Genomic DNA, 13,892 nt, shown 5'->3' with positions numbered 1-13,892 from the left:
CTGTGAAGTGGTGGCTGGAAGCCAGGCAGAAAGATTAGTGCAGCGATTTAATGAGCTGACACGTTTGCACTCGCGGCAACCCTGCTTGGTTCTATCGTTGTTGCAACCGAAGGCTTAGCTTGTGTCATGCTAGCCGCTTTCATGTACTTTATGGTTGTCCATTACCTCACTCTCTCCACAGGTGGGTCCCTAGCTGGTGACAAGTAGCTTTGCTGTAAGTCGCACATCAACTTTCACTGATTGCAACGGGGGAAATATCTCCCTCGAGATCCCGTTTCTCCTCCAGTTTTCTCCTCTCCTTTCCCGGAGGAACTGACTCCTGGTCCGACAGGCACTAAGGCCGCACGTGTAGGTCGGCACAATGAATGTTGGGCAGGCTATTCAGCTACGGGCGCCATCACAGCCGGGCCTGACGCTTCCTTTCTCCAATGTCCACGACCTAACTTTCTATCACAGGCCACCGGAAAGCGATCAGGAGTGGGAACTCTGACTGATATTTTCCCCCTCCCCTCGTCCAGTGATTGTGTGTCTGATTGCAGCAGGCCGGCTGACTTAGATCAGCTCACTCAGCACAGGTTAGCAGTCAAGCTCGGGCCCACCCTGGTCTGAACAGCCCTGGGGGGGATGGGGGTCACACTCCACAAGTTTGCGCCAAGTATTGGTGCGAAGGCCAAGCTCTTTGCACCAATGCTGCAGACGGACCCAGTTCACACAGTAAGATTGCTCTGTTTCGACAGCAAACTTGTCACTCTGACCTTTGGATGGGGAGGTTCCTGGTAACGGAACAAAGCCCTTTGGGTTCTTCCGACCCCCCCCCCGGCTGACCCGGGTAGTGGAGGCTTTACAGCATCTCCCGAGGCCCTGGGTTCTTTGCCTTTTTTTTTTCCATACCTGAAGGACGTAATCGAGTGCCAAGTGCCTGAAGCATTTCCGTGTCATGGTCAGCGTCCCCGTGGCCTCCTCCACCTCGTGCGTTTTGTTACGAGTGGCCTGAGCGTTTTTGATCAATGCCAGGTCCATGTCCTCTCTGACCTTATCAAAATGCTTCTTGGTCTCCTTGAACTTCCGAACATCTCTGTATTTAAAAAAAAACAAACGTACCGTTACTCGATCTGGGGGGGAATGGGCTGAATAGAGGAATTTAAAGGGGCAGGCCCAGCTCCTACGTGAAAATATCTAATTCCGAAACACTTAAACCAAATTACAGCCAGGTGCAATCCAGGGGGAAGAACCCAACTTTCCCTCCGGTGAGGCTCAAGTAAGATTAACCGAACTTAACCAAATAATCGTGGATGAAAGTGGATTCAATTAGATGCTGGATGAGGGACAGGAGTGGGCTTGGATGTGATGCCCCACACGGTGAAACAGCCCGTGCCACTCATCGCCGAGGTCCAGACTCATAAAGAATGGCCGCTAGGGCGAGGCACCAGAGGGCAGCCAAAGGCCTGAGGGACTGGTACCACGGGGTGAGGAGGGGGGGAAGGGAGAAAGAGAAAGCTGGGGAATAAAATGGGGGACAAAACTTCCGTATAGTTATCGAAGGAAGCATTATGTTTTGGATGGGGCTTCATGCGTTAAAGGACCGTTAAAAACTGCACCTATCAACAAATGGCAACAAGTGCAAAGTCATGACATGCCAGTGTGCAGGATGTCGGGCACACACTGAGCATTTGGCACAAGTGTCGTCCATGGCTTCAATATAAATGCACACTGTATTAAAGCGGAGAAAAAAAACTCACTCCCAACTTAAAAGCATCTGTGGCTCTCTTTGTAGCACAGCCCGAATGAAACCTTCTCCTATGAGACAACGCTCTGATTCTATCCGATTACACAATTCAATCTTTTCTAATCTGAGACTGGGAGGGTAACGCCAATGAATCGGACGGTACAGTTCTCTCTGTGACCGGCAGTGGCTTCCCTTTCCTTGGATTCCCTGCCCCTTGTTTAAGGGATCAAGCCGCCACTGTCCACTCTAACAACCTTCGTGAGCGGGTCGTTGGCGACGGATCTACTCATGCTACCCCAGCCACATGTTCTCAGCTACATCCACCCCAGTCCGTGCGCCTCCAGTGTACTGTAAGGAAATAATTGGAACGAATTCACTGCCAATTCTGGTCTAGTAAAACGCTGAAAATGCAGTACATTATCATCAGACTGCGGATACATTAAACCGAGGCCTCGTCTGCCCTCTCGGGTGGACGTAAAAGATCCCACGGCACTAATTTGACAGAGAGCAGGGGAGTTCTCCCCGGTGTCCTGGCCAATTTTTATCCCTCAACCAACATCACTAAAACAGATTATCTGGTCATTATCACATTGCTGTTTGTGGGAGCTTGCTGTGCGCAAATTGGCTGCTGCGTTTCCTACATTAAAACAGTGAATACACTTCAAAGGTACTTCATTGGCTGTAAAGCGCTTTGGGACATCCTGAGGTTGTGAAAGGCGCTATATAAATGCAAGTCTTACTTCCTTTTTTTAACCTGTATCATACAGTGCCTCCCCTCCCTCGTGTTACATGACTTTCAAGCTTACCACAAAAGCTGGTTATACTGCAGGATGCAGTTTGTGTTCCTATGAGGAACGGTCCCTCCGCTTACAGCTCTGCATGTATTCATCCCAAAATAACCCGCCCAATTAATGTAGCTGCGTGGTGCATGTGCCTGTTATCACACCCACTGTGGGCTGCTTGATCTCACTGCACGTCATCAGGACAACTGGTCCGTCTAACGTACTCTGCCCTGAGCGCGGGAGAAGACAAAGGAGGAGGATTCCCCCGCGTCCACCCTCAACACCGTAAGAAGCAGAAGCCCTACAAATCCTGGGAACAGTGGCCGTAGAGGGTACAAGAAAGGTACATCGAAACCTATAAAATTCTAACAGGACTAGACAGACTAGATGCAGGAAGGATGTTCTCGATGGCCGGGGAGTCCAAAACCAGGGGTCACAGTCTAAGGATAAGGGGTAAGCCATTTAGGACTGGGATGAGGAGGAATTTCTTCACCCAGAGAGTGGTGAACCTGTGGAATTCTCTGACACACAGGGCAGTTGAGGCCAATTCACTAAATATATTCAAGAAGGAGTTCGATATATTTCTTGAGGCTAAAGGGATCAAGGGATATGGGGAGAAGGCAGGGAGAGGGTACTGAGTTTGGATGATCAGCCATGATCTCATTGAATGGCGGAGCAGGCTCGAGGGGCCGAATGGCCTACTCCTGCTCCTATCTTCTGTGTTTCTATGTAAGACAAGGAGGACTTTCAATAGCCCAGCGTTTGTGTCAAAACCTTGTTCTTTTTCCTACTCAACCTATCTTTTCAATCCCTTGGATCCATCTGCACCCCTCACTTCAACAATCTTCGCTGATAACTATTCTACAAATCGGTTACTTTTTTTGGAAAAAGTTCTGCCTGGCTTCCCTTCCTATTTCAAACTTTCTAATTTAACTTGCGCCCCCTGGTATTCTTCATCGCAGTTGAAAATTTGCCTCTGTGGGGGACAGAAAATTTGTCAACGATCCATAGCGCTAGATCCCTGCCCATTTGATGCATTTTCTGCCGGGTGTGGCTTCGGACATGGAATGCACTTGCCCACATACGGGTAAGCAGAGTCGAATTAGGCGCTAGTGATGGAGTGGCATCAGGTCACATCCTCCGTCACTACCTCATTACCAACACCAGACTCTAACAATGCCACCAATCACCGCACGTCCGGGGGAAGCACAATACCAGCAATCACATCAGTGCCCGAAAAAAGGCACAAAAAAGGCAATGCAGAGCAACGGGTTAACAATTTGCTAATGGAATTTTCCAATTCAGAGCAGGCAGCCCAATTCATTTTAAATCCGAGACTGCCTGGCCCTTTAAGATGCTGCAGGCATCTATCTCCTGCACCAGTGGCTATTTCCCACCCTTGCCCCCCATTCTCCCCCCCCCCCCCCCACCCACGGCGAACTCCGAAGAGTAGTTGGGAATACCGCTGGGAGCGCGGTCCAAATATTTCAATTAGACTGAACCCGGGAAATTCACCAGGCCAGGGTCAGGGACAGGTCGGTTGGACGGTCCCACCAACTCACTGCCGACAAACCCGCCAAGCAGGTGTCTGCCTATCAGCTTAGAAATTTCAGGAGGCCGCACTCAAAAACCCAGACGGGACCGGTCAAAAACTGGATTGGGGATAGCTCAACAAAAACTTACATTTACATAATACCTTTGATGTAGTAAAACGTCCCAAGGTGCTTCACAGAAGCACCATCAGACAGAAACCGACACCAAACAGATATTAGGACAGATGACCAAAAGCTTGGTCAAAGAGGTAGGTTTTAAGCAGCAACTTAAAGGAGGAGAGAGAGGTAGAGAGGCGGAGAGGTTTAAAAAGAAAGACTTGCATTTATATAGCGCCTTTCATGACCACCGGACGTCCCAAAGTGTTTTACAGACAATTAAGTACTTTTTGAAGTTTAGTCACTGTTGTAATGTAGGAAACGCAGCAGCCAATTTGCGCACAGCAAGCTCCCACAAACAGCAATGTAATAATGACCAGATAATCTGTTTTAATGATGTTGATTTAGGGATCAATATTGGCCAGGACACCGGGGAGAACTGCCCTACTTTTCTTCAAAGCAGTACCATGGGATCTTTTACGTCCACCCAAGGGAACAGATGGGGCCTCGGTTTAACATCTCATCCGAAAGACGGCACCTCCGACAGTGCAGCACTCCCTCAGCACTGCACTGGAGAGTCAGCCTAGATTTTTGTGCTCAAGTCTCTGGAGTGGGACTTGAACCCACAACCTTCTGACTCAGAGGAGAGGGTGCGGCCCACTGAGCCACAGCTGACACGCACAGGGAATTCCAGAGCTTAGGGCCCGGGCAGCTGAAGGCACGGCCGCCAATGGTGGAGCGATTAAAATCGGGGATGCGCAAGAGGCCAGAATTGGAGGAGCGCAGAGACCTCGGAGGGTTGTAGGGCTGGAGAAGGCTACAGAGATAGGGAGGGGCGAGGCCATGGAGGGATTTGAAAACAAGGATGGTAATTTTAAAATCGAGACGTTGTCAGACCAGGAGCCAAAGTAGGTCAGTCAGTGAGCACAGGTGACTTGGTGTGAGTTAGGATACGGGCAGCCGAGTTTAACAATATACTTCAACTGGGAATGAAGCCTTACTCTCCACATAACCCTTGCTTGTTCATAGGCATCACTTTCCCCAGTAGGTTTCAGTGCTGAACAAGTTAACCCGGTGGTTTAAGGGGTGCCACTGAATTCTGCTGATGGTCAACAGAGCTTCAGCGGATCAACTTGAAATCTCACGTGAAATTAGCATACAGGAAACGAGCAGAGGTCAACTGCACCCCTCCCCCATGGCTGCTGCTGCTGTGCTCAGGCAATTCAAGGCTGCCATGGCAACCACCTGCTTCCCAGAAGAAGCACTGCCACCCATTCATTTGATTTGTGCCTCGCTAAATTCAAAATATCACATTAGCAGCTCAGGTTAATCCTGCCAAAGTGCATTCCTCTTAACATTCAAAAAGCACAGCTCCCAACCCCCGAGGCCCAGGAGCATTAGCATTGCTGCAATCAGATGTGAGCTCTTCAGTCCACCATTTGCTCATTAATAACAACAGAAAATGCTGGAAAAACTCAGCAGGTCAGGCAACATCCGTGGAGAGAAATTTGAGTTGACGTTTCGGGTTGGACCCTTCTTCAAAACTGGAAAGAAAAGAAACTAGATCGAAGGCAGGGCTGCGATCGGACAAAAGAATAAAAGAAACAAAAGAAGTAAAAGAGATTAGAAGCTAGACGAGATGGTAATAGGCTGGGATTAGGTGTAAAGTGTACTGGCAGGGCAAAAGATAGCTGCCAGGTAGAGAGAGAAACAAAAGGAAAGGGGGGGGGGGGAAAGGAGTGGAACAATTACAAGAGAAAATGAAATGGGGGCCGAGCTTATGATCTGAAATTGTTGAACTCGATGTTGAGTCCGGAAGGCTGCAGACTGCCTAATCGGAAGATGAGGTGCTGTTCCTCGAGTTTACGTTGAGCTTCCGTGGAACAATTCAAGAGGCCAAGGACGGTGAGGTCCGAGTGGGAATGGAGCGGTGAATTAAAATGACAGGCGACCGGAAGCTCGGGGTCACCCTTGCGGACTGAACGGAGGTGTTCCGCAAAGCGGCCACCCAATCTGCGTTTGGTCTCCCCAATGTAGAGGAGACCGCATCGTGAGCAGCGAATACAGTATACTAGATTGCGAGAAGTACAAGTAAATCGCTGTTTCACCTGGAAGGGGTGTTTGGGGCCCTGGACAGTGGGAAGGGGGGAGGTATAGGGGCAGGTGTTACATCTCCTCCGCTTGCACGGGAAGGTGCCAGGCGAAGAGGAAGGGCTGTTTGGGGTGATAGAGGAGTGGACTAGGGTGTCTCGGAGGGAGCGGTCCCTGCGGAATGCTGAAAGGGGAGGGGAGGGGAAGATGCATTTGGTGGTGGGATCACTTTGGAGGTAGCGGAAATGCTGGAGGATGATCCGTTGAATGTGGAGGCTGGTGGGGTGAAAGGTGAGGACAAGGGGAACCCTATCGTGGTTCCGGGAGGGAGGGGCAGGGGTGAGGGCAGAAGTGCGGGAGATAGAACTGACACGGTCAGCTCAATATTAACAAAGCGAAACCAAATCATTCTCTGAAAGGGCTGCATTAACGGAGAAAATATTGCACTGATTTTCAGCAAGTCCGGAAGGGTATTCTCTGAATGCAGCGACTCCTGCAGGGGTGCTTCTGCTGGTTTACAGGCCGGTTTCAATGGCAGGATTATCATGCTAAAGTCCTCATGATAGTCCCGCACTGAACTCCGCTCCGAGTGCAAAGCCGCGGCAGCCTCGACTATGTACAGTCGCCTCCACTGTCAATTGAGACACAGCTCTCAGGGGCTAGGACCTGACACTAGGGTCGCCAACCCTCCAGGCTTGGCCCGGAGTCTCCAGGCATTGAAGGTTAATCTCCAGGACATTGCTGCCAGCAAAAACATAGGGAGAAAAATCATTGGGGCAATGAAAAAAAAGTGGTTTTTATTTCCATTTTCTTTGAATACTTCTGTTTATTAGTTATGAAAATATTGGAAGATGGTAAAATAAAGGCTGTTTGAGACACAGTCACGGATCATCCAATTGGTGTGGGTAGGCCTTGCGCCATGAGGATGGACGTGTTGGGTGACCAATGGCGCGAGAGGGGCGGGGCAGTTGGAGGCAGCAAGTCATGTGATGAAGCCTTCAGGAATATCTCCAGCCAGAGTTGGCAACCCAACCTGACACATTGCTTACAAACTAGATTGAGCTGATCTCAGTCGGGCCAGTGAAAGGTGTGCTACAATGTGCCTTAGTGCCCGAGTTTAAGGGGAGAACCAGCCTGGTGTTCCTCTCCTAATCACTATCCATAGAGTCATAATGGCACAGAAGGAGGCCATTCTGCCCATCGGGTCCGTGCCGGTTCCGTAGAGCAATCCAGTCAGTCCCATTCCCCCGCTCTATCCCCGTAGCCCTGCAAGTTTATTTCCCTCAAGTGCCTATCCCGTCTCCCCTTGAAAACACAGAGTGTCTCCGCTTCCACCACTTCCGTCGGCAGCGAGTTCCAGGTCATCACCACTCGCTGCATAAAAAAGTTTTCCTCACATCCCCCCTGTATCTCTTGCCCCAAAACCTTAAATCTGTGTCCCCTAGTCCTTGTGCCATCAACTAGTGGGAACAGCCTTTCCCCGTCTAGCCTATCCAAACCCGTCATAATCTTGTACACCTCTATCAAATCACCCCTCAACCTCCTTTGCTCTAATGAAAACAAATCCAGCTTCTCCAACCTGTCCTTGTAGCTAAGATCCCCCATCCCCGGAACCATTCTGGTAAATCTCCTCTGCACCCTCTCAAGGGCCTTCACATCCTTCCTAAAGTGTGGTGACCAGAACTGGACGCAATACTCCAGTTGTGGCCTAACCAGCGCTTTATAAAGGTTCAGCATAACTTCTCTACTTTTGTACTCAATACCTCTATTTATGAAGCCCAAGATCCCATATGCTTTGTTAACCACTCTCTCAATATCCAGTGACTGCTGCTGGAGGCACCTGTGTATGGACATCAGGTGAGGAGAGGATTGGACATAGCTGTGATCAGTCACTAGCGAATAGCCTGCTGATACTCACCATCTAGGCCCAGGCACGAGGAATAGTCCCTTCAGCAAGGTACCAGAGGGCAGCCGACACCCACAGAGTTACAGCCCGCAGGGGAGGGGGGCCTGGTGGATAACTACAGCTCAATTTTCAATGAATTTTCACACTAAAGGTTAACCTGTCTTTCTCTTTCAGATGCTGACAGGCCTCCTGTTTATTCCCGTCATTTTCTATTTTTATTTCATATTTGCAGTATTCGCAGCTTTGTCTGTCTCCACTATTCTCTATATATCTACAAAGGTTAAAATGAACAGAGTTGCAATCAGGAAACAACTTGCCCCACTTGAATTCCTTCAGATGCCAAGTAGCACTGAACTGAGCATCGTTCTCAGAGCGCCGACCAACAGTGTGGGAACTGGATGTGTCAGTTAGCTATCCACAAAGCCCGAACTCAGTCGCCTCACTCAGCGTAATAGGATCCCCTTTAAGAAAATCTACTTTTCTGACCAGGTGTTGTATGCTTGGCACTTCGGGAAGCACACAGTGCCATAGGGAAATTCTGTGAAGCTTGTTGCCCATGGTTACGGGTTGAAGCGTCAGGCACAGCACCTGTTGTGCTAATTTTATTTTCCAATTTTCTCGCCTTTTCTCCTCCTGTGATCTGGTTCCACAGGCTGGCTGCTTTTCGATATCTTGCCCGAATGGCTATTGATTTTGCCCGAGACTATTCCCATGTTTTCCTGGCCGGCCTCCGGCTTTGCAACCACCGTCAACTTGAGTTCATCTAAAACTCTGCTGCCCGTATCCTAATTCGCAGTAAGTCCTGTTCACCCATCACTCCTGTGCTCGCTGACCTAGGTCTGACAACGCCTCATATTTAAAAATTCTCATCCTTGTTTTCAAATCCCTCCATGGCCTCGCCCCTCCCTATCTCTGTAATCTCCTCCAACCCTCTGTGATCTCTGCGCTCCTCCAATTCTGCTCTCTCTCTCTCTCTCTCCAACTTTCATCACTCCACCATTGGCAGCCATGCTTCCAGCTGCTTAGGCCGAAAGCTCTGGAATTCCCTCCCTAAACCTCTCCGCCTCTCCTCCTTTAAGACGCTCCGCAAAACCTACTTCTTTGATCAAGCTTTTGGTCACCTGCCCTAATGTCTCCTCATGTGGTTCGGTGACAAATTCGGTTTGCTAACCGCTCCTGTGAAGCGCCTTGGGACGTTTTACTACGTTAAAGGCGCTATATAAATGCAAACTGTTGTTGAGCCTAGACACAGAGTGTTCTCTAGCTTTTCGACTGTAGGGGGTGGAAGAGCTGAGCTCGATACTGTCCTCACCCAACATCTGGAGTGTGAAACCCGCCTGATTGTCCCATCGAATGGGAAATTGAATTTTACTTCCAAAGGAAAAACCTGCAGGACTATAGGGAAAGAGCCAGGGGAGTGGGACTAATTGGAGAGCTCTTTCAAAGAGCCGGCACAGGCACGATGGGCCGAATGGCCTCCTTCTGGGCTGTAAGATTCGATGATTCTATACCTCAGGAGCACTAAGGGCTGCTGGCACTTCGTGTCCCAGCAGGAATTAACAACTTCAGCAAAGGAATAAGCCGAGATTGGAAAATGGTTTTTCACAACGTCATCTTAACACCTCCCAGCAACAGTGCTGCATGAAACTAATTACATTTACATTTCTTCATTAAAATATGAGAAAATATATAAATTGTTGAAATCAAGGCTCATCACACTCTTCCCTAATCTCACTCATTCAAAACTAGGAGAAAAAAATAGATGGAACTATAAAGCAGGAATATTGCTAAAATACTAAAATAGCAAGCAGAAGGAAATATGGCTGTCAGTCTCTCTCCTCCCTCCTGCAGATTTTGAATTCCCAAGTTTCTCATCACTACCCTTGATTTATCTCATGTTCTCTCCTCATAATCTTGCCAAGCTTGGTGATGGCCTGCAATATAGGCCTCGGCCTTTCACAAAAGTTTTTTTTTAAAGGATGGCTGCCTCACACCACTGATTCCCAATACTGTGGCTCCCGACCATAGCCAGGCCCTGTGGTCATGCCCCAGCAGAGGGAAGTGTGTCTTTACTCAGGGGCTGAGCCATCCGCAATGTCTCCTGGAAGCTAGTTACGGACTAGCTTTGTTGGAAGCTTAGGTTCTGATCAGCCTCCCGTCTCAGGTAATGAGTGATTGGTGTGTTGTCTGGTTAGAGTCTGAGAATGGAGTAAAGCAACACAGGAAATTGGACAAAATATTTTTTCTAACTGTGGTATTCGCTCTTCCACCACCCTATTATTGGCAGCAGCAGCCTTTCCAATTTTGGAAATACTTCTGCATGTCAAAGATTGAGTTGGACACTTTAATAATCAAACCATGTCAATCAATAGATTTGGAACATAGAGGAGGCCATTCAGCCCCTCGAGCCTGTTCCGCCATTCAATGAGATCATGGCTGATCTACGGCCTAACTCCATATTCCCACCTTTGGCCCATATCCCTTAATACCTTTGGTTAACAAAAAGCTATCCATCTCAGATTTAAATTTAACAATTGATCTAGCATCAATTGCCGTATGCGGAAGAGAGTTCCAAACTTCTACCACCCTGTGTGTGTAGAAGTGTTTCCTAATTTCACTCCTGAAAGGTCTGGCTCTAATTTTTAGACTCTGCCCCCTAGTCCTAGAATCCCCAACCAGCGAAAATAGTTTCTCTCTTTCTACCCTATCTGTTCCCCTTAATATCCTGAAAACTTCGATCAGATCACCCCTTAACCTTCTAAATTCTAGGGAATATAACCCTAATTTGTGTAATCTCTCCTCGTAACTTAACCCTTAAAGTCCAGGTATCATTCTGGTAAACCTACGCTGCACTCCCTCCAAGGCCAGTATATCCTTCCTAAGGTGTGGTGCCCAGAACTGCTCACAGTGCTCCAGGTGTGGTCTAACCAGGGTTTTGTACAGCTGCAGCATAACTTCTACCCCCTTGTGTTCTAGTCCTCCAGATATAAAGGACAGCATCCCATTAGCCTTTTTGATTATTTTCTGTACCTGTTCACGATTGGCCGGCAAACTCATCGACAAACCAGTTTTCCAATTAAAACAAACAGTTACTTCAAAATGGGTGGTGGGAGCAGGAAGGCAGAAGAATGAAGGCAAATACACGTTTTAAAACTTCTAAGAGGGCAGTTTGAATGGGGGTTATTAGGAAAAATGTAACATGAAAGTTAAAATATAAAAGGACAGCATGAGAATAAGGAGGCAGAGAGAGGAGTAAAAAGGAGTGCCTAGGTAATGTGTTTAAGTATATTTATTTTAATAGAGGTTTTACTTTTAGTGTTTATTCTGGTAGTTTAGGGTATAATGTTACTGTAATAAATCTCAACCTGGTGTTTAAGTAGTTCTATTATTGTAATATTAATGTTTATTTCAGTGTCACAGTGTAGGAGCTGGAAACAACAACAACAACTTGTATTTATATAGCGCCTTTAATGTAGTACAATGTCCCAAGGCGCTTCACAGGAGGATTATTATCAAAAAGTTTGACACCGAGCTACATAGGAGAAATTAGGGCTGGTGACCAAAAACTTGGTCAAAGAGGTCGGTTTTAAGGAGCGTCTTAAAGGAGGAAAGAGAGGCGAGAGGTTTAGGCAGGGAATTCCAGAGCCTAGGGCCTAGGCAACAGAAGGCACGGCCACCAATGGTGGAGCGATTATAATCAGGGATGCTCAAGGGGGCAGAATTAGAGGAGCGCAGATATCTCTGGGAGTTGTGGGGCTGGAGGAGATTACAGAGATAGGGAGGGGTGAGGCCATGGAGGGATTTGAAAACAAGGATGAGAATTTTGAAATCGAGGCGCTGCTTAACCGGGAGCCAATGTAGGTCAGCGAGCACAAGGGGTGATGGTCGAACGGGACAAACAAAGCCGGTTAGTCCAGGGAGATAGGAATGAAAACAGAAATGCTATATTTGGAGAGCAGGAGAGTATATTTGTGCTGATCTTAAATTGTATTGTTCAGGGACTTAATAATCTAGCACTGAATGATAAAGGAAAAGGAACTTGATGGTTTCAAGCAACGTTACAGACAGCAGCTCCTGCTAGCTAACAAGTTCCACTTTGCAGATTGACGCCAGTCTGTATCTCGCCCCTTGTTTATGGGCTGCTCCTACAGTTGGGTGATGCCATTGAGCAGCGGCTGTGCAGTGCGCAGGGGCCGGGTATTGGTGGCCCCACAGCCCACGATCTCCCAACCTGTGTGTGCTGTTAGTCGCTGGGAGGTGCTCAGTCATGGAGTTGCCCCCCTCTAATTCCAGCATTGACACAGAACTCACTGGTGCCAAGGGCTCCTCAATTAGTTCTCATCGTTAAACTAATCTGTGATCACCTACATTACAACTACTCTTCAAAAAGTACTTCATTGGCTGTAAAGCACTTTGAGACGTCCTGAGGTCGTGAAAGGTGCTATAGAAATGTAAGTCTTTCTTTTACAACAACCATGCCACTTCTGATGAACCTTAGCCTATCGTCCTCTTTCAAATTCTGTGCATATCCTGCCTTTATTTAGTTTATAGCTTTTCTTTTTATCTCCTTGGGGAGATGGGATTTTGCCTGAAACACAAGATTGAACGAAATGCTGTATATATATAAATAATAAAAAGTCACCATGACACAGAGCTGGTTGGAGAGCTCACTGGCTGTGTGAGCTTGTGTCCATATATTCACACACTACCACTTCCGGTTATCTATCCTGTCCATCAAAATTTTTTTTAAAAAGCACAGCTGCTAATCCAGAAACTGGGCCACTGACAATGGCCTTATTTCATTCAGTGTCAAGCAGCATGAAGTATCTTATATCAGGCAGTGGTGACCAGGATTGTTACTGATGTACTTACTCTTTTACAAAGTTATGCAGCTGCATCCTGACAGACCTCTGAGCTTGATCGGAGAGAATCTGTAATAGAAAGGGACAACCATTACCATCGGTTTTTATTGCAAGCAACAGCATCTTCGAGTGTTTTTCTTTTTAATGAGGACCACCCAGAGAGTTTAAACACAAGTGGTGACAGTCCGACCTGGTACTGCAGCAGGGAGTGGTGCTCGCAGATATTGCAGCTCAGGGAATAAAGCAGTGTGCCCGCCATATCGAGAGGCGCTGAGTGTCACCCCCCGCTGTGTGCCCGTCATCTCCTAAGAGGCGCTCCGAGTGTCACTCCCCGCAGTGTGCCCGCCATCTCCTGAGAGGCTCCGAGTGTCACTCCCCACTGTGTGCCCGTCATCTCCTGAGACACACTTCCCAAGTGTCACTCCCCGCTGTGGGCCCGCCATCTCCTGAGAGGCGCTGAGTGTCACTCCCCGCAGTGTGCCCGCCATCTCCTAAGAGGCTCCGAGTGTCACTCCCCACTGTGTGCCCGTCATCTCCTGAGACACACTTCCCAAGTGTCACTCCCCGCAGTGTGCCCGCCATCTCCTGAGAGGCGCTGAGTGTCACTCCCCGCTGTGTGCCCGCCATCTCCTGAGAGGCGCTCCGAGTGTCACTCCCCGCTGTGGGCCCACCATCTCCTGAGAGGCGCTCCGAGTGTCACTCCCCACAGTGTGCCCGCCATCTCCTGAGAGGCGCTCCGAGTGTCACTCCCCGCAGTGTGCCCGCCATCTCCTGAGAGGCGCTGAGTGTCACTCCCCGCAGTGTGCCCGCCATCTCCTGAGAGGCGCTCCGAGTGTCACTCCCCGCTATCTCCTGAGAGGCGCTGAGTGTCACTCC

The 13,892-nt window shown here is 48.6% G+C and overlaps 1 protein-coding gene across 1 annotated transcript in view; it reads right to left on the bottom strand.

The window, feature by feature from the left end:
* LOC147100641 (arf-GAP with coiled-coil, ANK repeat and PH domain-containing protein 3-like) overlaps positions 1-13,892 on the bottom strand; it is a 378,922-nt gene that overhangs the window by 112,622 nt on the left and 252,408 nt on the right. Inside the window, exons 5-6 of the mRNA XM_085967110.1 lie at positions 13,027-13,085; positions 892-1,075 (exon numbers count right to left, since the gene is read on the bottom strand). Of these exons, the coding sequence (XP_085823236.1) occupies positions 892-1,075; positions 13,027-13,085 (243 nt within the window). The remainder of the gene's footprint in view (positions 1-891; positions 1,076-13,026; positions 13,086-13,892) is intronic.

The sequence above is a fragment of the Somniosus microcephalus genome, chromosome 25, assembly GCF_052327205.1.
Source record: "Somniosus microcephalus isolate GS21.2 chromosome 25, FLI_Smic_1.0, whole genome shotgun sequence".
NCBI classification, from domain to species: Eukaryota; Metazoa; Chordata; class Chondrichthyes; order Squaliformes; family Somniosidae; genus Somniosus; species Somniosus microcephalus.
The sequence above is the reverse complement of the archived record's forward strand: the minus strand, read 5'-3'. Positions and strand labels throughout refer to the sequence as shown.